Source organism: Rhinolophus ferrumequinum, chromosome 21 (genome assembly GCF_004115265.2).
Source record: "Rhinolophus ferrumequinum isolate MPI-CBG mRhiFer1 chromosome 21, mRhiFer1_v1.p, whole genome shotgun sequence".
In the NCBI taxonomy this organism is placed as follows: domain Eukaryota; kingdom Metazoa; phylum Chordata; class Mammalia; order Chiroptera; family Rhinolophidae; genus Rhinolophus; species Rhinolophus ferrumequinum.
Window position 1 is genome coordinate 35033946 of NC_046304.1, and position 27882 is coordinate 35061827.

General features: G+C 48.1%; 2 protein-coding genes and 1 long non-coding RNA gene across 6 annotated transcripts in view; 2 read left to right on the forward strand and 1 right to left on the reverse strand.

The window, feature by feature from the left end:
* Positions 1-27031, forward strand: part of LOC117012657 (uncharacterized) — a 32200-nt gene extending 5169 nt beyond the window's left edge. For 2 of the 3 annotated variants that reach the window (XR_004421214.1, XR_004421215.1), the window contains exons 2-3: positions 10043-10156; positions 26242-27031. This is a non-coding gene — a long non-coding RNA (uncharacterized LOC117012657). Of the gene's footprint in view, positions 1-10042; positions 10717-26241 lie in introns of all 3 variants that reach the window. The other variant, XR_004421216.1, reaches the window with a different exon arrangement.
* On the reverse strand, positions 1698-27152 carry SP2 (Sp2 transcription factor). 2 transcript variants are annotated; one of them, XM_033089032.1, is made up of 7 exons: positions 27038-27152; positions 12949-13025; positions 11176-12150; positions 5993-6305; positions 4717-4891; positions 4293-4486; positions 1698-2915 (listed from the first exon to the last, which is right to left on the reverse strand). In XM_033089032.1, exons 1-7 carry the CDS (start codon positions 27042-27044, stop codon positions 2815-2817), a joined length of 1842 nt encoding a protein of 613 aa, XP_032944923.1. In that variant the 5' UTR covers positions 27045-27152; the 3' UTR covers positions 1698-2814. The 2 variants fall into 2 exon arrangements, with proteins under 2 accessions (XP_032944923.1, XP_032944925.1); XM_033089034.1 differs by lacking the exon at positions 27038-27152 and adding an exon at positions 18068-18118 and having other exon boundaries at positions 1987-2915.
* The window catches only part of SP6 (Sp6 transcription factor), a 42231-nt gene continuing 41403 nt past the window's right edge, over positions 27055-27882 (forward strand). Inside the window, exon 1 of the mRNA XM_033089036.1 lies at positions 27055-27170. The gene's annotated coding sequence lies outside the window, so the exon portion shown is untranslated. The remainder of the gene's footprint in view (positions 27171-27882) is intronic.

A 27882-nucleotide genomic window follows, 5' to 3' on the forward strand; every position in this document is an offset into this window, starting at 1 on the left:
GGGAGGCCTCTAGCCTGGGGTGAGCTAGGGCGGCATCACACCAGCAGTCCCCACCCCTTGCAACTCGAAGGTAATTAAGGGGTGGGTTACAGCAGATGAGAACTAATTTGCCACCAGGTCTCTCCATTCTGTCCTCATGCCATCACCTGGGTTGGGCAGAAGACATTCTCTTGCTCCCTTTCTAACTCAGGCATCCCATGGGAGGCAGATGGCCAGTGCCTCCCAGGTGTCTCCCTGGAGAAGGGAAATCCCAAGTGTCAGCATGCAGTTCTGCCTGCTGGGAGCTGGCACCCTCATTTCCAAAGGGTGCAGAGGAGTCAGGTCAGTTTCCGCACTTGAAGTGGAAAGTAGATGACTTGGAATCAGCTCTCAGGAAAGGATAATTATTTGTGCCTGAGAGCAAAGCCAATAGGGAACATGTGGCAGAAAGAGGTCAATTTCTTAATATTCTCCTCTCCACCAATCCTGATTCAGAACACAGCAAGGCAGTTTTCCAGCCGTACAAGCCATGCGTGAAGAAGAGAGAAAAATACCTTCCAACTTCCTCCTGCCAGTACAGCGATAAGATGTAGGGCTGATGGGCGCGTTAAGAGGCTTCCGTGCCAGAGTAGATTCAGTTGTTGGTCTCGTATGGCCCAAAGGACTTAGGTATGAGTAGGACTGGTCTCTCTGCCTGTTAATGAAGTGATCAGGGAGAGAGAACCTGTGATCCATTGGAGAGCCATCTCCCTTTTATTTCTCCGGCTGATGTGAGTCAGAAAGGACTGGCTCTAAGGAAAAGCTGTTTGCTTGCAAATGCAGGCCGCTGGAGACAAAGGAGTCTAGTAGGGGAATGGATAGCTCTAAAGGAGCCTTGCCACTCTGCACAGACTCACCAACCTTGGCTGTGTGCTTTAGGGGTGAGTAAAAGGCATCGTCGTTTATAAGGAGAGAGCATTACTATTCTCTGAGAACCACTCGCCTCTGCCTTCAGCCCAGATGCTCTCAGGCCCCTGCCAGTGCACTGAGCTAGCTCCAGTCTCAATCAGCACAGCCTCACAACCCACATCTCCTTAATAGCTCTCTGCTCCCCACAAAACCCCCCACCAAAATTTCGGATCTGCAGCACTTGCTAAAACCAAAATAAGCTCACTGCCCTCCTTGGTGCTGGGGTGAGGGGATAGAAGAAAAGCAGAATCTGTGGTCCTGGTCCTCTCTTGGACAGAGGTGGGCTCTGGCATGGTCCTCCACCCTGGGAAGGGATCCTGGCCTTAGGGAATTGTTTTCTCCAGACTCCTTAGCCCTCTGGAAGTGACTGGCCTCTTGGCTCTCTCTCACACAATTCTTATTAGCAGTCCCTGAGACCAAAGCCTTTGTCTGGGAGTGAGAGAGTTGAGTGGGACGAAGTAGCGTGCTGGTAAGGAAGGTATTGCTGTGACTTGAATCTGAACAGAGTGCGCCTGCTTTGATCTGGGCAAAACTGGCTTATAGAAGAGAAGAAAGCGCAACACCTACACTAGGTCCTGCCCCCCTGGAGGTCCCACCCAGGTGCTCAGGGCCACAAGGTCTGTGTGGCCGCAGCCCTTTTCGAGTCAGGAGAGCAAGGTCCTACCTTCGTCCCAGTGTGGAGTGCTCTGGGAGACCCAGGGTCCCTCCTGTGAGTCTCCTCTCTGAGCTCTCTGAGGTGAAAGACAAAGGAAGCTGTACTGCCAAGCTGCAGATTTTGCCTCAGGCAACTAAATTTATTAGCAAGAGAAAAATTTTTATCAGCCCAGTGCTGAGCAACAAAGTACATCGTTAATAAAGGATAACAAATCCGTCACTTAATTCATAAAACATACCTCAAGCAGTTACAACTAAAAATAAAGTTGGATTTTGTTTAATTTAAAAGCCTCAAAAATAACAAGCAATATGTTTTTAAACATGTAGTAGACACAATTGTCTATTATACAATATACACTGTACATAGTAGAGCGTGGGCAGGTAGGGGTGGGTGAGATGAGAGGAAAGGAGAGCGGTTCAGGCTGTGACGTTTTTATCTGAATCCAGATTCGAGTTGAAATGCTGTGTCATTTAGAAAAGAGAATTGCTAGAGTGAGAAAAAAATTAATATGCTCATCATTGCCCCCCAAAACCCTAAACTGAAAGCAGGCATGAGAGGGTAACAAGGACAGGAAGAAGGGAGCAATTAAATAAAACTTTTAAAGCACACACAATACACAGTGTTCATCATCTGAAGTAGAGTATAAGGCAACGTTCTCCTTAGAAAAAGGGGGATCAAGGAGTCTGTGGGTAGCTTTACTTTTTAAATAGAAAGTTGGAATGTGCTGGAGTAGAGTTGTGGCAGGGCTGGGGCGTGTGGAGTAGAGGCGGCCTCTCGAGCCTCTCTGGAGGTGGATGCCAGTGGTGCCCTGGGTGTAGGGCCTGGGGCGTCCGACGTGGCCGGGGGGCCAAGGAGGTGCAGGAGAGAGGGGCATGGCACGATGATGCGACTCCGGCAGTGTTGGGGGTGGAGGGGGCTCACTTTGCTCCTCGACGGAGTGAAATTTATGTTTTTCCTTTGGAAATAAGGGTTCCCACTCGTCCTGGGTTAGAACGTCTCATTGGGCATGGCCAGTGTCCGCGGTCTGGTAAGAGGGAAGCGCCAGGGCAGAGCCAACAGGCTTCAGGAGGCGAGTATGGGGCAGCAGAGCCCCGTCCTGTGGGGACAGTCGCAGAACAGGAGGGAGGGGTTGGGGGAGGACCCAGGACAGCCATGGGCCTCTTTTCCACCAGGGGCCCAGGCAGGACACAGACGGGGGATTGCATCTTCAGGGCTTCCTGCCTCAGTTGGCCTTACAAGTTCTTCGTGACCAGGTGGGTCTTGTAATGCTTGGTGAGATGGTCACTCCTCATGAAGCGCTTCTGACACTGGGCACACTCGAAGCGTTTGTCCCCTGGGAAGAGGAGAGGCCCATCACTCACAGAGCCCACGTGCAGACACTGTCCCAGCCCCGAAAGAGGAGGAGCCCGTGTGAGATATGAGGGGTACCCTGTAAAGCTGATGTCACCTTGTCACCACACTTGGCCCACTTCCTGCTCACATATTTGCTCCCTATGGTCTGCTGATCTGAACTCTGGTGGGTTCTCATTTGCCCCCACCCCCCATTTGACGTCACTCTCCAGTCTACTTGTTCCCATTCATCCCTTGCCTGAAACGCTGTACTTGTGCCCCTGCACCCAGGACTCTTCCCTTGTAAGCTGTCACCTGCTTTCTTTTGATCTTCGTCCCTCTGACTCCCTCTGGCTCAATGTCTTCCCCCTGGCAGGAAAACCCCTCTCCACTCTGACCTGCCAGCCCCCAGCACTTACTTAGTCCAAACCACACTGACCGGGCTAGGTCAGCTGCTGTTCTGAGTGTTTATTCTTCAGAGTATTTATTCTGAGGGGTGGGCATGACCCACACCGCCACACTGGCCAGGAACTGGAGCTTTGGGTCCCGTGTCCCCATCCCCCATTCCAGGACGGGTCAGCTCACTGGGAGCATTCACTATAGCAGCCGTTCTCAAAGCACATGCAATGTGTGGACCACTGGAGATACCCAAGACAATTTTAGGTGGTAGATGGATGAACATTTTTCACTTTTATAGTTTTGTATTTATTTGCCAGTGCATTAAAACATGTAACTTTGATATCAACATTGTAATGTCAAAAAAATAATAGTTATTGGACATAAATGAGTAAAAATAGTAAAACAATGTCAGGAAAATCAGTAAGTAATTGTAGGAAAGGCAGTGTGGGGTAGTGATTAAGAGTGTGGAAGTGGGAGTCAGAAGGCCTGCGTCTGAACCCAGCTCCACCCGTCACTAGCTGCGTGACCTGGCCTCAGTAAAACGGCCATAATCCAAGTTCCCTCCCACAGAATCATTGTGAGGATTAAATCAGTCAGTCTGCAAAGTGTGCAGTCCAGTGCCTGGCACACTACGTCAGTGCTTGTTAAATAAGTACCTATGCAGCTATGGCAGAAGTTAGCAAGGCTACGTAATGCAAAGGACATACATCACTTACGGAAACACTGTAGGTAGAATGGCTTGCAGGTATTTCCTGGGCAGTCCTGGAACCCTGAGAACCCTGAGCTACAGGCAGTCTGTAGTTCTCGCTCAGTGAGGCAGTTCCTTGGCAGGGCCAGGAATCTTGATGTCACTGAGGGCCATGGAGTGTGGGGGGTGCAAGGCCAGGGGCAGACCTCTGTGGGGGCAGGCGTGCCAGGGGAGGGGCGGGGGGTGAGGAGCCCCGTGTGGGCAGGTGTATACCACTGCGGAGGGGAAGCAGACCTGTGTGGGTACGGGCATGCCGCTGGAGTTCGTCACTCCGCGTGAACCTCTTCCCACAGAAGAACCAGTTGCAGACAAAGGGCCGCTCGCCGGTGTGCAGGCGCACGTGGGCCCGCAGCAAGGACGTCTTCCGGAAAGTCTTGCCACAGTCGGGGATATGGCACACGTGCTTCTTCTTGCCCTGCTCTCCAGACCTGAGGATGGAGGGTGCGGTAGAGGGAAAGGGAAGAGGAGTAAGGGAGGAGGTAGAAGGTGGGGGCAGGACAGGATGGAGAGGAAGAGTCCGGTCAGAGAGCACAGGAGAGGGGAGAGGGCCAGGTGGTATGGAGCCGCTACCTGGTACCCTCTTGGTCCATGTCCCAGGAAGAGGCCTGGGGAACAGGGCACATGCCAGGCTGGCAGTCTGGCTCCTCCCCCCCATTACCTCTTGTCCCCGTCCTTGCAGTTGGGACATGTGCAGGCCATGCGGCGCCGCTTCTCGCCAGGCTGGGCCTCTCCAGACAGGGCCTGCTCCATCTGCAGCTGGATCTGGGTGGGGCTCAGCCCACTTATGGTCAGGTTGTTCCCAGAAACATTCTGTACTGTCAGCTGCTGCTGCCCTACGGGAGAAGGAGGGCAAGGTTCAGGGTGAGGAAGCCTGAAGGGGCAGAAGAGGAAGCCTGACACCCTTCTTCCCTTCTGCACGATAAGATAATCACAGCAGCAATATTTTCGAGAGCCTGTTATATACCAGATACCATTTTACACCCTTAAATGTATTAACTCATTTAACTTTCATAATCCTACTAAGTAGGTACATCATCCCCCTTTCACAGTTGAAGAAACTGAGGCTCTGTAACCTATCAAGGTCACACAGCTAGTAAGTGGGACAACTGGGATCTGAACCCAGTGGTCAACTTCAGAGTCAATGCCCTGACCACTACACCCCACAGGCCGAATCCACTTCCAGACACTGCCCACATATTTCAGTTGGGAAGGGTCTTCTCTTGGAGTGTTTCTTCCAGAATCTCCTCCAGCGTTAGGCCTTTGTGAGATACCAACTCTGCTCTCACGAAAGTGTCCGGGGATTTTTGTTAATAAGAGTAAGGAAGCAGTTCTAGTGTTCTAGGACTTGCAGAAAGCCAGTCAAAGCAGGGGAGTGTCGCTGATTGCTGGTGTTAAGGTGCCACCACCCTGAAAAGAGCCCTTCACCCAGCTACAGGCGGCAAGGAATCATTTTTGTTAGGTAGCTAGCTACAATGTCCCTTTGACGATTTGCACGGTGGCTTTCACACTGTAATTACCAAATAGTTCCTCTCAACAGAAGTGCAGCACAAGCCACTCCTTCCCACCTTAACTCGAGGCTTTCTTCCTTTCTAGAAGCCTTCAAATTTCTTAACCTGGGGCCTCTCTTGAACATCTGTCTTTGATCTGGACAAAACTAAGCTGTGTTTGTGTTAGCTGGGGAGTTTTCCTGAGTGGATCTTATTTTCTCCACCACATTCAAGGTCTTCAGCTGTCAGTGGGGCCAGCATGCATCTTAACCTATCTCACAGGGCTGCTGTAAGGACCAAGTGGACACCTTTTAAGCTGGAAGGGACGAGGTGAGCGCCGGGCAGTATCCTCACTGTCGCTATTGGGAAGCCCGGGGCTGGCCCCCAGTGCCCTCGTGCAGGGGAACAGGCGCACTGCCCAGTCCCGGCCCCGGGGCCTTTCCTCACCTCCAGTGTTGGTGATGGTGACGGGCACACCCTGGACCTGGACTCCATTGATATTAATGGTCTGCATGGCCTGGGCGGCGGCGGCCAGCTGGGCTGCGTTCAGGCTGATGATGCTCCCAGCAGGGGCGATCTTTGGCAGGGGCCGCTCTTTCCGGAGAATTGCGGCGGAGTGTTTTTTGCTGGTTCCGCTCTGATGGGGAGCACGGGACGCAGGGCTGCTACAAGTGGTGGTAGCGGTGGTTGCAGCTGTTGCTGGGGTGCTGTCCTGGACAAGGACTGTCTGCACCTCACCGTTAGGCGTCCGGATGTAGACCTGGGAGGGGCCAGAGAGAAGAAGTCAGTGCCCCAGGACAGACCGACCCAGCGGCACTCCCTGCCGCTTTCACGACAGTGTCATCTGCCTGATTGCGTTGAGAACTGGGAGTGCTTCCGCCCAACTCTTCTCCAACTAGCCGGACCCTACTTCCGGACACAGCTGACACCCATAGGGCTGCTAAACTGGTAAATGGTGACTGCTGGTTTGAAACCAAACATTTAATTTACTTCGAATGGAAAAACAGAATTGCCAATTCTCAGAACTGGAGAATTAGAAGGCAACTAAATGGTGACCTCACAAAAGATGCAGTGTGAATGACCATCAAACAAATGAAAACAGCTCGAAGGAGGCACAATTAATGAGGAACAGTTTTTTTCCAATTCAGATTGGCAATGCTCATTGCTGGTGAGACAGCAGGAAAATAGGCACTCACTCATACAGTATGACTGAGAGTGTGAAGTGGTCTAGATTTGCTGGAGGGAAATTTGGGAATATGTATAAAAAGGCTTAAAAATACCCATGTTAGAGCTTGATGGGACGAGGAGGGCACTTGAGGGCGAGTGGCAGTAGCAGCCTGGTCTGGGTGTTAGAGCCCCAGCTGGCTGAGGTGTCCACATAGGAAACCTGAGACAGCTGTGGGAGACCGGTTAGGTACACGGGATGGACTCAGACAGGAAATATATTACGGATAATGGAAGTGAGGATTCTCACTGTCAGAGAAGGGAGTTATAAATATGGAAAGGGGGAAAACTAGAAGGAACCCTATGGGAATTAGAGGTATTAGTAGAAACTCAGGTTTTCACATCAATAGATACATAGATAAATGTAAATGTATGTGTGCATACACGTATGTGCATGCATATATCTTTAGGTAGTACATACGTATACATATGTCTGTATATTTGTAGATACTTCTTAGCTCTGTCAACTATGAGCAACAACACTACAGGAACAAGGAGCTCACCCAGCACCCAGGTTTTAGCTTCCGGTCCCATGCTCTACTTAAAGGAACCAGGTCTCCTTGGAAGAATAGCTAAGTCCAGGATTGGGGGCAAAGAAGAGCTTGGAATAACTGTTGTACCAGAAAGTAAGGAAGTGTTTAAAGAATGGTGATGACATGTGAAAAGGACACAAGAGCCAACTTGAAAGGGCTCCCACTGGCCAATTATGGGACAATTTGAACATCAAAAAAAAAATAATACAAATGGATTTTAGCCCATCGAATAAAATAGGAATCTGTAAGTCCATATAGACATAAATAAACAAATGGAGGAGAAGAGAATGACAATTAAAAATCTGCTATCACATCCTTCAATAAGATGAACCAGGACTCCGAGGAGAAGTGGTTGATCCCAGGGCTGGGGCTGGAAAAATACACTGGGGCTGGAAAAATGCAGACACATAGAAAATACAAGGAATGAAGCACTGACACATGCTACAACATGGATGAACCTCAAAAACATCACACTAAGTGAAAGAAGCCAGACACAAGAGATTACTTATTGTATGATTCCATTTACATACATGAAATGTCCAGAATATGCAAATCCATAGAAATAGAAAATGGATTAGTGGGTACCAGGGGTTGGGGAGAGGGGCAAACAGGGAGTGACCATTAAATTCAAGGTTTCTTTTTGTGGTGATGAAAATGTTCTAAAATTAGATAGTGGTGATGGCTGCACACTCTGTGAGTATACTAAAAACCCCTGAGTTGTATACTTTAAAAGGGCGAATTTCATGATATGTGAGTATCTCAATAAAGCTTTTTTTTAAAAAAAAAAAAAAAAAAAAGAGAGACTGAGAGTATGTCCTAGAGATACAGGAGCCAAACTGAAAGAGCTCCAAATGGCCAAAGCTGGAACAACGTGAGCAACAAAATAAACACAGTATTAAATTATAACCTTTAGTATAAAATAAATATATGAGTCCATACTGATATAAATGATTGAATAGAGAAATACATGGAGAAGAGACAAATCTGCCTTACAGAAGAATTCCAAATAATATTATGCAGGTACTTCCTTCCAGGATGTATAGCTTAATTCTCAGCCCCCACTCCCACCCAAGAAGGTGGGAGACTTAGCGACTAGTTTCCAAAGAATAGAGAAAGGAAAAAGCAGCAACTTACAATGAAGAAACCTGGCAAACACCACGTTAACCAAGTGATAAAGGTTAGCCTCAGGGGTGCTGTGTGGACACCATGTACCCCTCGTATAATGTAATGAGAGGGGCATTTTGCCTCTGTGCTATTCTTTCTAAAAACCCCTAACCCCAGACGGGGACACTCGATAGGATACCTGACCAACGTGCCTCAAGACTGACCAGATCATGGAAAATAAAGACTGAGAAGCTATCAGACCAGAGGGGCCTAGGGAGACTTGCACCCCACGTGTAATGTGGCATCTGGACTGATTCCTGAAACAGAAAGGATATTCATGGAAAAACTGGTAACATCCAAATCAAGTCTGGACTTTAGTTAACAGTAATGTACCAATGTCAGTTTCTTAGTTTTGACAAATATACCCTAGTAATTAAAATGTTTAATAATGGGGGAAGCCAGGTAAGAAGTGCACTGTACTATCTTTGCAAACTTTCTATAAATACAGAGAGTGCCCCCAAAATGTACACATCTTGAGAAAGGAAAAAACTGTGTTAAAATTGTAATACTCGATATATACTGATAACAAAAGATGAATACAAATCATGTGTATACATTTGTTTGGCATACAGTCATGAGGAAACATCACACAAACCTACACTAAGGAACATTCTACAAAATACATGGCCTGTAGCCTTCAAAAAAGTCAAATCAAGACTGAGGCACTGTTCCATAGTGAAAGAGACTAGGGAGACGTGACAACTCAACGCGATGTATGATACTGGATGAGAACCTTTTGCCACAAAGGAATTATTGGGGCAAGTGGTGAGACTTGAACAGGGTCTCTGAATGAGACATTAGTGTGTTTCATTGCTGGTTTCCTAAGTTTGATGGTTGCCTTGTTATGTAGAATGCCCTTGTGTGGATGAATTACACACTTTCTATAAAGCATTTGGAAGTGATAGGGGATCATGGTGGCAACTTATGCTCCAATGATTCAGGGGGAAAAATTCTTTGTAAAAAAAAAAAAAGTCCTGCTGTGATCGTGACTGGGGTTATTTTTGATCCCCTGGATTACTTATGACTGTTTCTCAGTTAAAGGGAAGCAAACAAACTTCATGTCATCTCCTAATAAACACACAAATTTCACTTCCAGTTTTCTGGTATGTGTCCCTTTTGCAAATCCTTGCTATTTTCTGTGCATCTGAAGTTTTCTGTTACTAGAACATTTTTTGTTCATAACGTAGAGCAGGGATCAGCAAACTTTTTCTGTAAAGGGCAGATGTTAAATATTTTTCAGCTAGGCAGACCACGAGGTCTCTGTCTTGTAGTGCAAATGCAGCACAAATGGGCATGTCTGTGTTCCAATTAAACTTTATTTACAAAAACAGATGGGTGGGCTAGCTTTGACCAGAGGCCCATGGATTGACAATCTCTCATACAGAATACATTTTTTGAAAATATGCATATCCTTTAACCCACTTTAGGAATTTATTTAGCTCTAAGGTTGGAAAGAGTCTAGATATATAGTTAACAGGGCATTAGTTGTATAATAGATAGCACCTCCAGATAATGGAAAAATACGTTGTTATTAAGAAAGCTGAATCTTTCTGCATATGTATGATTATTTCCTTAGAAAGACCTGCCTCCATCAATCTCAAGATATGGAACCTCAGGGAACGGAGGGGAGGCACTGCTGAGGATGTGTGCACCTGTGCAGATATCTTCACCCAGTTCTTCACCTTTTAAGGTAGGAGTGATAATGGAACCTCACAGATATTGTAATAAATAAATGAAACAATTTAGAGAAAATCACTTGGCAATACATAATATGCTAGCAGGGAGGAGGCCTTCGAGGGCAGGCCCTCATGACTTACACGTCCACAGCTCAAACTCAAGGGCACTTCACCCAGCAGATTGCCGAACTTCCTACTGTCACTCACTGTGATGCCTTGGTCCTCTATAGAAAACTAGATTATAAATTCCTTACTAGAAAGAGGGTTTTTTTAATATTAAAAAAGAAATCCTTGTCCTGAATTTTAATTGAAGCACCTGCCACACATAAAACATGAGTCCAGGTGGAAAACGGAAAAGCGTGGGGTTTGACATTTGAGTTGAACCCTGGCTCTTGTCATCTATGTACCATGAGATTTGGATACTTTATAACTTCTCTGAGTGCCAGGTGCTCCATCTGAAGCGTGGGCATAACCTCTGGCATTTAATAGGCATACACAAAGAATAAAACCTGCCTCACAGAGCCAAGTACATCAACATCCCAGATGAATCTAGCCGAAGTGTTCCTACATCAAGGTAGGCACCTGCTTCCTGGTGTTTTCTTGTCATTTTTCTCATTAATTGTCTTACTTTGTATCAAATGCTATGGTTCTGACCGGAATTGTTTCATTCTTGCTACTGTTCTGAGTATATAATTCTATAATTTTTTTAAAAATTAATAAAAATTAGGTATTTGCCCCCTACATATCCCCTACAAAAGACTCCCATAAAGAAAAAGTGGGCCAAAATGTAGGTATATAGATATGTTTCATCTGATTTCTACAGCTAAGCTGTACTTGGCCCTCTGAACTGAGGAGAGCCCGCCTGTCAGGCGGAAGTAGCCACTTACTGCCCACCCCAAACGATAGACTCCCAACACTCAGATCAGATCAGGAGATGAGTCAGCATCATTTTCGAAAGCAAGCTGAGAGGGATGGATCACTAGCCAAGTAGTGCTAAGGACAGGAAAGCAGGTGCAGAGGGTGTGCGTGGTACCTGAGTAGACGTCGGCTCAGCTGCCTGGATCTGAAAGTTCTGGGAAGGCTTCTGGGGGACGGTGGGGAGGGTGGCAGATGCCGCCTGCACCACCCTCAGAGCCTGCTGGGGGATCTGCACCACCTGCTGCTGCTCGGCCTTGGGTGGCACCACCTGGACCTGCTGGACCACAGCCGGCTGGCCCCCGCCCGGGCTCTGAACGATGAGCAAGTTGTTTCCTGCCTGGATGATGTTGTCTGCCGTGGTCTCAATCAGCACCGTCTCCACCTGCTCAGCCACGGCCACAGAGGGCTGGGAGGCAGGAAGGCTCTTCTTCCTGGCTTTCTTATTAGTCTTGGACAGCGGGGTGGGGGGGTTCTCTGTGAGGAGCTGAGTGGGGGCAGCGGTGTCGCTGGTGTTCACAAGGTTGTTGACAGGCAGAGTAAGGGTCACGTTGCCGCCTCCACCTGTCAGCTTCACCACATTGGCTCCGCTCTGCACTGGGGTGGTGGTCGTACTCGACTTCTGGACGGGAGCTGGCTTGATGGGGACAGGCTTGTGACTGGACGGTGAGGGGGTGATGATGGCTTGGTTGGTACCAGGGATGATCTGGATCTGGTTGGTGAGACTGGGCTGTACTTGGATGGTCTGGGAACTGCTCGCCTGAATCTGAGGGACTGCCTGGTACTGGATGTTGGCGTTTGATCGGGTCCCTTTGTTGATCATGGTGGGATTCTGGATAGCGAACACCAGCTGCCCCCCAGGATAGGATGTGCTCAGTTGTGACCCCTGAATCTGAAGTATGTTTCCTTTGGAGGACAGGATTCCAAAGCTATTCTTGCCGGGACTGAGAGGGAGAGGGGCAGGTTTGATAGGGACGAGTTTCCGTGGTGTGGGCTGGGGAGGAGCAGGAGGCGTCACAGCAGCTTCAACAGCTGGAGGGCCAATTTTGCTACATGTCGCAGCAAGCAGGGCCAAGGGAGATGGCTGGGAGTCCTGCAAAAAAACCAAGTGGAGAAAAGGAATCAGACACGAGAGCCTGATGCCGGTTTTGATCCTCTCCTCTTGGCAGACTCCTCCCCGCCTCTGTGGCAGGCAGGGTGCCAGCATCCACTTCCTGCAGTGGTTCTGTCTCCCCTTCCCTGCTGCTTTCTCCACTGAGTAAGTAAGGGAGAAAGGGTGGGAAATGTCTTTTCAGGAAGGAGCTGCCCAGAAGCACTCGGTGACAGGGTGAACAAACAGCGTGAGCTGACCAGTTACTCCCCACTGGCCAGTTTCTACAGGGGAAGGAACCACCCTCTGCTCTTAGGTGGAGTTCCTGTTGGTCACAGGGAGTAGGGATCCCAATTCCTCAACTGAGGAAGGATTAAAGAAGGGAGGGAGGGAATGAGAAAGGGAGGAGCAACAGGAGGAATAAACCGTCTGGTGAAGTCTTTTCTAGTGCGTGAGACATGACTTCCTCTACTGGGGAGAGCTGCTCTTTGGAGGCTACAAGCAAAGAGCCTCTGGGGTGGGGGGACACAGTCTCTATTTTCCTCATATGACCACTGGGGTCCGGCAGAAGGACCTTGAGTCTAAGCCTGCTTTTCTGCCTGACCCAACTATGGCACCTCTGGTTAAGTGGCCGTGGTTTCTTAGTTCAGAAACAGTGATGACGGAACCTTCCCCTGCCTCCTACCCTCGGGTATTTGTAGTGAGCCAGTGCAGTGTTTTCAGTTGTGGTTTAATGGCAGCGTCAGTGAGTCCTTCCAGACGGATGTGGCCCCCCACCCTCAGAGCCCACTGCCCACTCACCTGGGTGGTGGAGGCAGCGGGCTGCAGGTAGTCGCTGGGGCTGACAGCGGCAGTGGCAGCCATGCTGGTCTGTGGATCTGGTGGAAGAAAAGAGTCAGGCACAAGATGCCCATAAAGAACCCAAGCCCCCTCGCCTCAGATTTTCTTTTGGTCTCCACTCGCTGCTGCTTGTCCAAGAGCTGTTCATGACCTTTCCCTAAACTTCCCCACTCAAGGTTAGCAACCCTACATCTCTTTTCAGTAGACAACCCTCCCTCGTCTCAGACTCAGCCGTCCAAGCCTGTGAGGACAGCTAATCCTACCTCCCCTGACTGTCCCCTCCAGCCACCATAAAGCCTAGGAAAACACGAAGGTACTGAGACTATGCCAAGAGTGGCTTCAGTGATAAGCTGTGCCACCTAACGGAGGCCTCTCTGGGGGGCACTGCTGACTCTCCCCAGCGAGATCGGAACCCCCATATGGTGGGTGGGGGAACTCCCCCAGCGAATCCTCCACGCTTCCTGTTCACTGCTGCTATAGCCAGGTGCCAAGCCAGCCTGGCAGAGAAGCTTTGCTCAGCCAGGATCCCTGACAGGGACACACCTGGTCCATGCTAAAGCCTTGGGTGCTCAGCCCTCACCACAAGGGCCCGGTGGTCCGGGTACTGATCTACAGCACATGGGGAACAGCTTTAGTGAATTTACACTTTTACGTAGGACAATAGGTATGGCCCCGTACTAGGTATCACCTAGCCAACCTCAGAAGTAGCACCAAGACTAGGAAGCTAATCACTGAATATAATGAGAATAAATTCTACTTTTGTTTAAATGTACATATTTCTACATATGAATGTAGCAGGAAAAAGTCTGAAAAACATGCTAAAATGTTAAAAGCCATTATCTCTTGGTGGTTGAATTTTGCTTGACTTACAAGAATTTTTCTCCTTGTTTTGCTATGTTTTGTCATTTTCCCACAATAAAATATACTCGCCTATATTTTAAAAAAATAAATAAAGAGCATTGAGAAAGATAGGTAAAATGGAAATCATGAAATTTGGGGACAAGAACCTAAGCAATCTCATAGTTCATAAATATTGAGGGAAAGGACACTGGGCAGAGCCAGGCTTGTATCCTAGACCTTTGCAAAGTAGATTTCGGGAGTACAGAAACAAGAAGGGTATTACTTCAGAGACTTCAAAAGGCAGAATGGCTGAGGCACTGAGCCCCTGTTGGGCATCTGTGGAAAAGAGGTCAGAGGTTGGGGAGAAAGTGGAACCATTCAATTTGTCTGGCCTCTGGCTTCTCTCTTTGGGAGAAAGATTCTTAATGGGAAAAGGTAAAGAGAAGGTGAAAGAACTGAATCCAGGCCTTAAATGGTTTCCAGACCCAAAGGCCACACAAACTGCACTCCAGAATAGGAGAGAATTCGCAGCACACTTGTAAACTGTGTGAGCGCTCTGGGCAAAATGCAGAGTATGGGTAGATCCTGAAATATTAGACACTGATCCTTGGCAAAATCCTAGAACAAATAAATGGTTGGACAGTACTACAGTTACGGAGGTAAGGAAGCAGTGATCAGAAGGCAAAGGCACAGGGTTGCAAAAACAACATGTCATGCTGAACAAACCTGTTCTATGGGGTTTTGGATGAATACACTAGGAGAATGGTAAAAACCCTGTGCATTTTCTTTCAACAAGGCATCTGACTGACATTTTCATAACATTCTTATGAACAAGAAGGGAAAAAACTGCAGGCAGGATGATAGTCTAGTTTGGGGGCTAAGCTGAACATGCCTCCATGTAAGTGCTGAGATCCACACTATCCTGAGCAGTTGGCTGCTGCAAGGTCAACTGGGGTGTCTCAAACTAGGGGTGGGACCCGGACCGGGGTCTGCAGGCTTTTCCTCGGAGGCTTATGCTTTCTCTACCACAATGTTTTATTCCTATGTTTTCACTGAGAAGATCATCTTTTTTAAAATGAACAAATACTACAGACTGCTGGGTGATTGCTGCTTAACCAAGATTTGCACATTTCAGGGCCTGTGTTTACAACTGTGTGGTGCCACTTGGCACCACTAACTGCGTGGGCTAATTAGGACAACTTAATTCTGCCCATTTAACTCAGGATACATTTGCGCAAAATGAGGGGTAACGGCTCTTCAGAAACGTGGGAGGACTGTCGCTCGGCACTCGACACTGCAGGTAGGCGTGAGGAACTCAGGCAGCTGGGTGTCGTCTGTGCCGAGCTTATGCTGATCCGGGTTCAGTCAAATGTCCTCCCAGAATGAGGTTGTGGGTTTGAATTTTACTGACTTTTCTGTAGTTATTAATTTTATAGGGGCTAGATCAATGAGTTGATACACAGATTTGTGTGTGTGATTAACTAAAGTTGTAGCCTCATGAAAACAATCCAAGTTGACTCAAAACATTTTTTCTTTAGAGCAGCGATGTTCAAATTATTTAGACCATAAACATTTATCAAAACAATTTACATCAAGACCCAGTGTGCATGTGCACCCGCACACACACATACACCCACACACTTCCCTGTCGTGTGCTCACGCAATAAGTTTCCAGAAACAAAATCCGCCCTTAGTACATGTGATAGACTTTGATATTTTTCTACTCTATTTCATACTGATTGTGACTCATTAAATTGGTTTTGTGCCCTTAGAAGCTGGTAGACGTGGCTTTAGAGTAGCCTATCCATGTCCCAAGCTTGGAAAACCATGCAAAAAACTAGAAGGCAAGTTCAGCCTGCAGATGTCACAAGACCGAAAAGGGCTGTAAACACAATGGGTGTCAGTATTAGAGTTCTTTAAAGAGATCTTTAAAAACTGGTCTGTGCACGAGGTCCAGCCCTAAATGAGAATTCGGACTGTGCTGCCATCAGTGGGGGCCTGGGGCATTCCTCTCTCAGCACCACTGCGCCTTCTGTAGAACAGAGGTGATGTCATTCTCACGGGATTCCGGGAGGTGTCAGTGATTAATATGAAAAGCATTGAGCACATAGTGGGTAATCAATGGTGGTTTAAACGTTGAAGTTCAGTAAATCCTGCACTTAGGTTAAAAACAAAAATCACATGTATACAGGACAGGAAGACAGAGCTTAATAGTGGGTCTCGTGAAAAACCCCAGTACTTTTGACTCAAAGCTAAATGGGAGCCAACAGAATCTAGATGCGGTTGCCAAAAAAGCTACTGCAACTTGGACTGCATTTCCAAAAGTTCAATCATAGAAGAAAAATAATAGTCCTAGTGTGTTCTGCCACTTGGGCCACATCTGGAGTGTCAGGTTTCATTCTCTGGGACATTTTGAAAGGGGGATTTGCAAAGGGAGCTGGTTCAGAGGAGAGCAGCAATGGTTGTGACCAGGATGCCAGAGGAGCGATACCCACCAGGGTATTTATTCCATCAGTGGGTTCAAAGGGTGGAACCAAGATTGCAGGGTGGAAATTTCAAGAAGGCAGATTTCAGATTAATAGAATGGAAAAACTTTCAAAAGGTGGAATCTTCCTTCTCTGGAATGGTTTAGCCAGAGGCAGGATGTTTCTGTCGGAGACAGGATGTCTAGATGGGGTGGGAAGTTGGACTGAATAACATTTAAGATTTTTGTAATTCTCAAACCACGGTGCTGATAAAAACACAAGATGAGTTAGCTGCTGGCAGGGCTGGGAAGGGAAGGCAGGGGCTTTCCCAGGAGGCTCCCTGGACTCAGGTTCACTTGGCTAAAACTAGTGAGTGGCTCTCCCTGAGACATCCTCTATTATGAAACGGAAGGACGGCAGAGCAGGATGGACAGAGTGCAAACAAAATGAAAACTGGCCTAATGCTTCCTACTCGTCTCCTTTTCTCCCTCTGCAGTTATTATTAACCTGGACCCAAACTGTCTGGACACCAGGCAGGGCTCTGAGTCAGTCTTCAGCTAGGAAACGGCATCAGAATCTATGGAAGCAAGTTGCAGACTGCTGGTGCTTGACGATGTTGCACCATTTCAGTTTGGTTTCATTTTCCTCCCCAGCTGGCTCTTGAAATACTCCTCTAGATGCAAACCAATGTTTCTCCTAAGCATCGTTCAGAGCTTAGTGACCTCTGCCTGCAGATCTGGGCAACCAAACAGAGACCAATCTCCCTGCCATTGCAGAATTATATCCAGAGATTAACCATGAAAGGGAAAAGAGAAGCATTTCCAGTTGGTGTTTGGAAATGAGAAGTGGTTAAGAAATAGCGTAGATGCATAACTGTAAGACCATGATCAAAGTACTTTAGAACCTCATTAATTTGGAACCTTATACTGAAAATGTGTAATTTGGACATAAATTTGTGCTTAACCTTTCCTTCATACCATTCAAAGTGAGGCTAAATAATGTATGAAGACTGCAAAGGGACACTTAGGCAGTTATGTAGTGATTTTATAGCATTCCCACCATTTTAATCGTGCTGTTTGCTTTTAACAGCAGTTTACATCCGATCACTGAAACCCACATTTAGCAACATTAGTAAGTGGGATTATTGCATACTCTTGAAAGAAGAGGCTGCATTTATTCAGAGTTCTGTCTTTCAGACTTTTCATTAGTTCTGGTTGGCTAAAACTTGTCCCTTGTCTGGTAAAGTTTTGCAGTGTATTTATTATACACGCTCTCCTGGGCTCCAAGGAAAACTTCCAAGGACATCCAACAAGGCATCCAGTGCCCGATGGGCCCACACCTGACTTTCCTTTCCCCATAATGGAAGTCAATGTAATTCCAAGAGCAGCAGAAAAGCATCCCCTGAGCATCCCAGGTCTTGATATCAGATCCTTTAGCTCCACCTCTGGCCCCTCCAGCTCCAGCCGTCTTTTCCTCTCTCCTTGGCCAAACCTCCCTGTCCCCCTCCTTTCTCACGTGCTCATTTCCCTAGCAGTGGCACGGGACTTCCACCCCAGCTCTCTGCTGACACTGCCCTTGCCCAAGTCACCGAGGACCTCCTCACTGCTAAATCCAAAGACCCTCTTCAGTTCTTGACCTTTGACCATTCCCACCTCCTTGAAATCCCCAGATTTTCTCCTACCTCTCTGACCACCTCTTCCCCTTGTGGGCTCCTCTTCTGTTTGCCACCCCTTAAATACTGATGTTTCTCAGCATCTGTCCTTCTCAGCCAATACCTGTTCCATGGGTGACGGTGTCCACTCACGTGGCTTCAGGTACCTTCCATAGGCTGACGATGCCCAGGTCTGTCCTCTGAGCGCAGACCCTCCACTGGGCTGCCCACAGAACTTCCAACACTGACCCGTCAGCTTTGCCCCTTCTCTCCCCAGCTTTCTCATCCCCAGCACCAGGGGCTTCTTCCAGATCCGTGACGAGCCTTCATCTCTGCTGCTGCCTTTTCCTTGTTTAGAGCTCTTCTCTCATCGCTAGCTAACACCTACCAGCCTTCAGGTCTCAGCCTGGGTTTTCCCTCAACAAAATGTCCTGAGGGCTCACTATGTAACTGGCATGTCATTTCCTCAGAGAGGCCTTCCAGGCCCCCTGAGATGATGTTAATTTTTCTGGTAACACTCATCACCCTTAAATAATCATGGGCTAATGTCTCCCTCTCAGTCATAGGAGGGCCCCCTAACGGGCCAGTCTGTTTTCACTGCTGAACCGCTACACCAAGCCTGGTACAGAGCACAGCGACCCTTCAGTGCCTGCAGGTTAAGTAATGTCTTTGGTGAAAGCAGCCCCTCTTCTGGTGTTTCCACTCACAGCAAAACCTGGGCCAGTCAATCATCGAGTCCTCATGAGTCTACCTCCTAGATATCAATCCTCTCCAGTCTCCTCATTGCTCCTACTCTCCATCACCATTATCCCAGGATTCAGCACCTTGAGTTCAGCCTGGAATACTGCCCAAAGCCTTCAAAACTGACCTCCCAGCTCCAGCCCCTCTTATGCAGCCTCCACAATCTGGTCAGAAGAATTTTCTATGATACAAATCCCATCCAGCCACTCCCCTGACGAAACCCTTCAAGAGCTTCCAGTCGATCTTATGATAAGCTTACAGAGGCCAAAACAATCTGTCCCTCCCCTCCCCTCCCCCCCACCTCTCCTATTTTATCTGTCACCCTTCAGCTCTCCCAGTCGCATATGTACTTCAGTTTCCTCCGTTTCTGGAAGTACAACACGCCCTCTCTCACTTGGAGCCTAAGTGTGCTCTCTCCCACTTGTCTATTTCCCGTCGTGCCTCAGAGCTCCTTTATAATTCACTTACTCAGGGAAAGCCTTTCCTGACCTCTTCCCTTCCACCCCACAAGGTGTGGGGCAAGTGCCCCGCTATGTGCCAGTGTGTAGGCCCCACAGCACCTTTCACAGCACCTTCCCCCGCCACCTCAGGAGGAAGTGTGTCTCTGTCCTCGGGGTCTTTCCATAGGCAGATCAGGGAGCCCTGCATAACAGGAAGAGGCCTCAGAGGGACCCAAGCCCTGGCCATCAGACTAGGGGCAAGCTGTTCCACGGTCTTTCACCACTCTTGAGACCCAGGGAAGGAGAGAGAAAATGAGCGCACAGAAATACCGCAACAGTAGGCTTGAGGAAGCTCTTTTCCCTCTGGGAAAGAACTTGGCTCAAATTCCACAGCCAGGCCTTGTGGGGACTGAGTTTTTTTTTTGCCTCATGGGTTCCTACCATCCCAGCTATGGTTTTCTTGGCCTCCTGCTGTGGTATTTTCCCCGGAGGAATTTCACTCCGCACAAACAGTCCTTCTGCTGTCTATTTTGGTCAGCCTTAGCTGGGCCTAAGGCCAATAAAACAGTTTCTAAGCCTAGTCTTTCCCAGTTGCCCAGCCTAGAAGAATTCAGAGCTGGTAAGGGAAAAGCAAGCCAGGCTGGTTTTAGAGAACAAAGTTGGACCTCAAAGGGAGCTGATAAATGGGCTAAGAGAATCAGCTTGTGAATGACTTCAAATTGCACTGAACACTGCTGAGACGTAAATCTCCAGCCATCATAATAACCATATAAAAAATCTCAATAACAACGAAAGGAATTTCTTTGACTTTGATTAAGAACACCTCTGGGCCATGGCTTGCTGCCACATGCCAGAGGAAGGTAAATGAAGAATGGAGACCTTGGCTCCACCCAGACACCCTAGAAGCCGTCTAGTCTTCCCTGCTCCCAGCTGGGACCCCAGCCTCAGCCCATGACCCTGATGTGTGTCCACAATTTCATCAAGAAATTAAAATTCCCTTCATGAGCTAAGATCCATTATTCTTTTTTTTCAAGCACAACTTTCAAGAGTCACCTATTTTTGCTGACCCTAATTTCTCTCCTGCCAGTCTTTCTTGATTCTGTTCTAACCAGGCTGCCCCCTCCCCATCTATGCCACAAAAATTGCTCACGTGGGAGCAGCCGGTTAGCTCAGCTGGTTAGAGGGCGGTGCTCTTAACAATAAGGTTGCCGGTTCGATTCCCACATGGGCCACTGTGAGCTGCGCCCTCCACAACTAAATTGAAATAACTACTTGACTTGGAGGTGATGGGTCCTGGGAAAACACACTTAAAGTAAATAAAAGTTTAAAAAAAAAAACTGCTCACGCCACCAGTGACCACCAACTTGCTACCAGTTAATTCTAGACCTCATCTTCTATGTTGATCTGACAGTTAACCCTTCCTCCTTGAAACTTTCTCCACGACACACTTCCCGGTTGGCCTCCTTACCTCTCTGGCTACCTCTTCTAAGACTCCTTTGCTGGGTCCTCCCCTCCTCTCAAATTCTAAATGGTTGGGCCACCCCAGGGCTCAGTCTTGGGACCTGTTTTTCTTCTGTCTACACCTATTTCCTGAGTGATTTCATCTAGACTCATACCGTGTTTCCTCGAAAATGAGACCTAACCAGATAATCAGCTCTAATGCATCTTTTTTTCTTTTTTTAAAGATTTTATTGGGGAAGGGGAACAGGACTTTATTGTGGAACAGTGTGTACTTCTAGGACTTTTTTTCCAAGTCAAGTTGTCCTTTAATCTTAGTTGTGGAGGGCGCAGCTCAGCTCCAGGTCCAGTTGCTGTTGCTAGTTGCAGGGGCACAGCCCACCATCCCTGTGGGAGTCGAACCGGCAACCTTGTGGTTGAGAGGATGTGCTCCAACCAACTGAGCCATCTGGGAGCTCAGCGGCAGCTCAGCTCAAGGTGCCATGTTCAATCTTAGTTGCAGGGGGCAGAGCCCACCATCCCTTATGGGACTCGAAGAATTGAACTGGCAACCTTGTGGTTGAGAGCCCACTGGCCCATGTGAGAATCAAACCGGCAGCCTTCGGAGTTAGGAGCATGGAGCTCTAACTGCCTGAGCCACTGGGCCGGCCCTCTAATGCGTCTTTTGGAGCAAAAATTAATATAAGACCCGGTATAGTATAATATAATATAATACTGGGTCTTATATTAATTTTTGCTCCAAAAGACGCATTAGAGCTGATTGTCCGGCTAGGTCTTATTTTCGGGGAAACAGGGTAACTTTAAAAACCAATAACATAGGTTCTATATAATGATGACTGTCAAATCTGTATCTTCAGACTTGTATATCTGACTGCCTACAAGAGTCTCCACTTGGATGTATTAATAAGCATCTGAAATCTAACTGGGCCCAAACAGGGCTACCGGTATCTCCCTAATTCTGTGCCTCCTGCAGACTTCCCCCCTGCAATGAATGGAGCTCCATCCCTCCAGCCGCTCAGCCCTAAAACCTTAGGGGTCTTCCTCAGCCCTTCTTTTTGTCCACACTCTGCCTGTGAATGAGCAAACATTTTCAGCTCTACCTTCAAAATATACTCAGAATCTGAGTGCTGTCACCGCCACCTCGTATCACCCAGGTGCGGTCCATCTTCTCTTGCCTCGATAACTGCGAAGCCTCTTCTCAACAAGCACCCAGTGAGCCCCATCACACTTATGTCATGATGTTACTTCTCTGCGCAGAGCCCCCGTAGCATCCCATCTCCCATTCAAAGTAAGAGCCGAAGTCCCCACAGAGACACATAGGGCCCTGTGTGACTTGTCTCCCATGACCTCTCTGACTTATCCCCTCTCAACTCTCCCTCACTGCTTCAACCACAGGGCCTGCCTGTGTTCCTGAACAGACCAGGTCTGACCCCTTCTCAGGGCCTTTGCATGTGCGGTTCTCTCTGCTTGAAAGCTTGCTCTCTGCCCCGCACCCCAGGCTGAGCATGGCTCAAATCTCTCCCCTCCTTCACGGTTTTACTCAAGCGTCCCCTTCTCGTGGAGACCTTCCCCGAGAGCCCGGGATCAATTGCACCCCCTCACATTCTTCTCATCCTCTCATCTGTTTTTCTCCTTAGCACTTTTCATTGTCTAATATCTATTAGTTATTGTCTCCCACTATGATGTAAGCTTCCTAAAGGCATGGACTTCTTTAACCACTGATGTTCCTCCCTACCTAGCACATAGTAGGTGCTTAATACATATTTGTTGAATGGATGAATGAATGAATCCTGGAGGCTGCAGAGTGGGAGAGCCTAAATGGAATTCAAGAACCAAAGGAGAAAACCTGCAGATTTGCATATCCTGGCACTGGGCTCATCTGTGATCTGCTCGCCAGGTCGGCTCAGCTGATCCAGTCCCTGATGGAACTCTCAAGCCCACCAGTCACTTCACACTGGATAAACCCGTGTGTGGGCCGGCACAGTCCAGTCGTGCTGCTGGACAAATATCACAAAGCATACACCTCATCACCACACCCCAGGCACTACATTGCCATGCCTCTTTCAATTAACATATATTAAAGGGAGTTCTTTTCCAAGTGAGTTAACATGAGGGTACATGCTATATGAATACCTCTTATCTGTCTCTACCCTGAATTCCTCTCCCCAAAATGTGACTGTGTCATTAGCTAGTTTGCATGCTGCCTGGGTTAGTGGGTCACACTATGAGTGGGGACACGGGGCAGCAGGGGATGGTGAGAACTCTCCGTTCAGACAGAAGCAAGAAGCAGTCCCAGGAAATGGTGCAAAGAAGACTGGGCCTCAGAATTCTGTCTTGGAGAACAGGAGGAAAAAAAAGAATCCAAATTATACTTTTCCCCCTAAAGAATATGATTATGTAAAAAAACACATGCTTTCTCTGCTTTGGCACCTTTATTTGTGAGTCAATCCCTGGGCTGGGATCGGCTTGTGAAACCAGTGGTGACTTCATTTCCCCTGGGAAGAGAGGACTGGTTTACCAATTATTTTTTTGAAGGCTGGGAAATGTTTTGGTCTGTTTTTAGGCTAATCTGAAACTTCCAATTAGAGACTGACCAAGAGCAGAAATACTCCCAATCACACGCTTCTGCCTGCTGTCTCTTTTCATCATTCACATTCTTTGAGAGGACACTGTGACTCCACCAAGTCCCATAGGAGAGGTAATAAATACCCCAAGAGGAAGCTCTAGAAAGAGGACATTTGGAAATGTGCAGCCCGGTACCTATTGGTTCCTGAGCCATTTTCACTCTGGGGCTGAAATGAAACAGGCCACTTAACGGAATCTCAGAGCCCTTAGCCATCAAAAATAACAGTCATCCACACGAAACCTCTGCATTGTGATGTGTGGGGGCTTCTGGCCAGGTACAGCATGCAATTCTGATGTTGTAGCTAAGGAACGAAATGTCCAAAGAAAGAATTCAAACAGTTGGTCTGTAAGCATGCTCTTCCTGTGACACAAACAGCCTTGACATGTCAACAACTGCTCAGAGCTACTCACTGGGGGGCCAAATGAGAAACATCTGAAACTGGGCACTTCGCCCTTTCATACTCCATCGCTCCTGAGCAGAGCTCATCAATCTAGAACACGCCAGTCCAAAGCCCACCCTGACGAGAAGCACAGTAATTCCCTGTACCAGTGGCAGCTTCAGAGAATCTGGAAAGAGCGCTTCCTAGACCCAAGTGGGAGGCACGGCTTCCCGCAGGCTGGGAGCACTGACTCTGGGCTCGCTCTTCAGCAGCAGAAAATCAGTTTTCCACTTTGGAATCCTGTCAACTGGCACAGATCCATTAGTACTACCTGGGAGCAATTCCTCAAGGGCACGCTCTAATCCCTGTCCTATTTAGGCTGACAATGCCCTTGAGTTAGTAATGCCCCAAGTTTTTACCTTCTTCCTTTTCCCCAGCTCCAACAGACAACTGACAGAAAAGTGAGACCTCCCTACCCTGAGGCCTCTTAAGAGAATGCTGTCAGCCAAAAAAAAAGACCTGCTGATAATTGAGGAATAACTTTTAACTGCATTTCAGAAATGAACTTCTTAAGAGAGAGACTTTCAACTGCATTTCAGAAATACAAAGATCTAAGCACTGGTTCTTTGAAGAAAAGAAGAGAAACCTTTCCCCCACTCCTTCAACAGGCCTAGAATTCATGCAATGAGTTGCATGTGGATCCAAACCAAAACAAGCAAAAACCAAATAAGCAAAAACATCAACAAATGCATTCCATAATGATGTCCATTTCTCAGCCCAGCTTGCACTAGTTTGGTCTAGCATGTAAGCCAAAATGTTCCTGGTTTAGAACTTGCTGAGAAGTTCACAAACTCAGTTAAGATATCCAAAGGGACACTCCAGAGCTTCCCAAAAAACTCCTAAGAAAGTATCAGAGCTTCTCCAAGTAGATTTTACGCCAAGTCTGCAGCCCACAAGGCTTCAGATTGAACCATGTAACTGTTTAAATCCAGAAGTGTTCCTACCACCACATTTCTATAATTTAATATTCTACACACACTGTACAGTAGCGTTTCTCTGCATCTTTCACTCTGTGGCTATTGCCCACTCCCTCCAAAATAATTCCTAAACTTTTCAATCTTTGGAAGCGAGGCTTCCAATTTGTGTGTATACAGAGAAGAGAGGGAGTGAAGATAAGTCTTTGAAGAACATGCTAGTTTCCATCACAGAAATGGGGGTGAGCAAAGTCTGAAGACTGCTGAACCCAAGTCAATACCAGGGTCTACTGGTTGGCTGCAACAAGCTTAGAAGTCTTCACACAGCCCTCAGGCAATACTTGCTTAAAGCAAGCTTGAGAATTTTCACATACCTATGGCAAAGAACTGACTGTTCAGGCTATAAGGAACATTGCAACTTCTCCAAAAGGCTACTGTTAATCAGCAGGAGAAAGAGGAAGTTCAAAGCCAAGATATCAAAATGAACTACCCTATCTGCTGTTACGCCATGAGGTTCCTTTACTCAGACATTTGCCAAAATCTTCTTACAGCTTCTCCTGACAGGGCTCCAGGGGCCCAAACTTTTATAGAATCTAAGGGGAAAAAAAGCTGGCCAGTCTATGTGCTATCAACAGTGATGCCAAACTCTCCTTCTGGAGCCAGTTCTCCCTCCTGGGCAGTCACGTGAGGATCTGATTATGAACTGGCTAACCACTTGGGTCTCTTTGGCAAAGAGACTGTATCTTTAAGCCTAGCTCAGGGGGTTCATAATTATGTCAGACTAGCTTTTTTGTTGTTGCTGCTGCTGCTTCTAAACAAAGAGGTTAAGCCTCTGTACAACCAAGTGGAAGAACCAGAATCAGAAAACTTACCAATCGTCCCAGCCAATGAGAATCCATTTCCAGCAAGTATTAATGCCTGTTAGAAACCACTGGAACACTGACATCATCTGCCCAACTGATAGGTTGACAGATTTGCCCCCTTCATCACACATAAGAGTTTAAAACAAAACAAGTCACTACAGTTATATTCATTATTGCAGACAACAGGTTTCTTTGTGTTATTAAAATTACTCCTATGGTGTGGACTCCACCATCATTCCTTTCCCAGGCTCTCTGTGAGCTGGCCACACCCTAAACTTCCTAGCCCGAAAAATCTTATCCAAAATACCAACTCAATACTTAGCCCTCCACTGGATCCTTAATGCCTTCTGGGGTACAACATGGGAATTTTAGACAGTGCATGTTAGTGTACCTTGAAACAATTCTCACCCTTCTAGCTGCAATGAAATCAGTCTAATGATGGACCATGGACCGATTCGTATATCTACTGGCTCTTCCCTTTCTCTAGGAAACAAATAAATGAGCAACATGTAACCTCTGAAAAAGAAACAAAGTTTGGGAAAATGTGCATTAAAAAAAGCCAGACTGCATCCCTCTGGATAAAGTTAATTAAGAAACAATTAAGACAGTATATTGGAATCAAAACTAAGTAATGCAGCGAAGACAGGTTTCTCTATTGCCCAAAGACACAGTTCTTTTTCAACTAAAATTAGAAAGCCACCAGAACGTAAGCCAAAAAGCACGGGTAAGAGGCGGAGATCCTTAAGTCAGCAATGGGGATAGAGGCGGGGTGGATTGAAAGTTAAGTATCCATTTTATTTCTTCTGTTCATTCTTAGGTTTGTGCCTGGCCTTTGGGATTCAGCAGTTCCCTCCAGAGGACTTGTAATAGAAGCTCTGTCAACAAGTTCTTAACCATCTCACAATTCTGCTAAGAGCTTGCAGATATCTAGCTGGAAGTTCAAGGAGCCAAGTGAGCACATTAAAAGGTTTTGCCCACTCGCAGTCTAAGGCGAGAGGTCATTGGTCTAGGGAGTGCCCTCGTGTCCTGACACCATCTCTAGATTGGGATACATCGGTTAGCAGGTTGGCTTCTATGCCCAGCAGTGCCCACATGGTTGGCGCTGTCTGAATTTGAAGCATTCCCTTGCCCCTCTCTGCACTCGGGAGAACCCTGAATGGATGGTGAGCACCTAGAGTTAAGAGTGCAGGAAGGTCGCCCGAACACAGTGCGAGCGCCAGGGGCATCGGCCGCCTCTTCGGAGCAGACCCAGGCAACATCCACCTGCCGGACAGCGCTGAGACAGGTCGGCAACCAGGCGGAGGGGGTACTAGGCCGGCCCCAGGTGCCCGCTCCTCTCGCCAGCCCTCGGAAGCGCCGCCCTCCCGCCCAGCGGGCTCCGAGGGGGCGGGGAGTCGAACGCCCCCTTCCGGGTGCCTCCGCCCGGCTGGCCAGCCCCGCTCCTCCTCCGGGCGGGAATCCTCCCTCCCCCGCCCCTCCCGGAGCCGGGCCCCGGCGCCAGGCCCGGCCCCAGAGGGCAACCCCCGGCCCCAGTTCCCCCTCCCTGCGGCCTCTGCCCGTCTTCCCGACCCTTGGGGGCCGGAAAGACCCCGCCGGCAGCGGCCAAGACCCACCGCTCATTACGACATCTTCCTCCCTGGCCTCCGCCGCCTCCGCCGCCACCGAGAGCCTGACACCGCCCGCCTAGCACCCGCCAATCCCGGAGCCCGCCACCGCCCGAGCGACGGCAGCGTTCACCAATAAGAGGTCTGTACATTGGGGACCGACAGCACTACTAACCAATCAAAGAGAGGTATCGAGAGCGACGTTGGTTTGGCCAATAGGTCTGTGAAATGTCACTGATGGACGGTAGAGGGCACCAACCGGATACCCATTGAAGAGTGAACGACATGTTCACCAGCCAACTGGCGGGAGGCAAAGTCCCGCCCACGAGTTGGTTGATGGACAGCAACAGGAAGCTAGATGGGCAGGGTCTTACCTAAGGAGTGGTTTTGTATTGGTCGTGCTTGACCTTCCACCCACCTCTAACCCAGAAGATGAGTGATAGATCTGCCCTAAAGCCAATCAGAAGTCCTCAGGGTGAGGCCATGAAAAGCCCTGTAAATAGCACATACATTACGCCTCAATCCAGTGTCGCCCTGGTGTGACAGGGGCTTTCTCCTCTTCGGCCACTCAACCTCATACCTGGTGAGCCACCAGCCTTTTATTAAGTTCCTCGCCTTTCTCCCTGGGAGAGGGAAATGAGCCCCCAGGCTACTTTGTACAACGAGGCATTGGAGTTCGACACGATAGTGGGAGTTGGGGCTACGTGACTTCTAAGAGAAGGGATTGTTTTCACCGTCTCAGTTCAAGCCCCTGACTTGTAATCCTCACCTGGTTGTTGCAGTGACCTCCTAACTGATGGTCCCCAAACGTGGGCATCAGAATCACCTGAAGCTTTCTGAAAATAAATTTTCCG

Coding starts and splice junctions, on each gene's coding strand:
- SP2 (XM_033089032.1), bottom strand. Junction 4,892..5,992: donor CACCATCACCAACACTGGAG/GTGAGGAAAGGC, acceptor CTTCTCCCGTAG/GGCAGCAGCAGCTGACAGTA. Junction 2,916..4,292: donor GCATGCCCGTACCCACACAG/GTCTGCTTCCCC, acceptor TCCTCTTCCCAG/GGGACAAACGCTTCGAGTGT.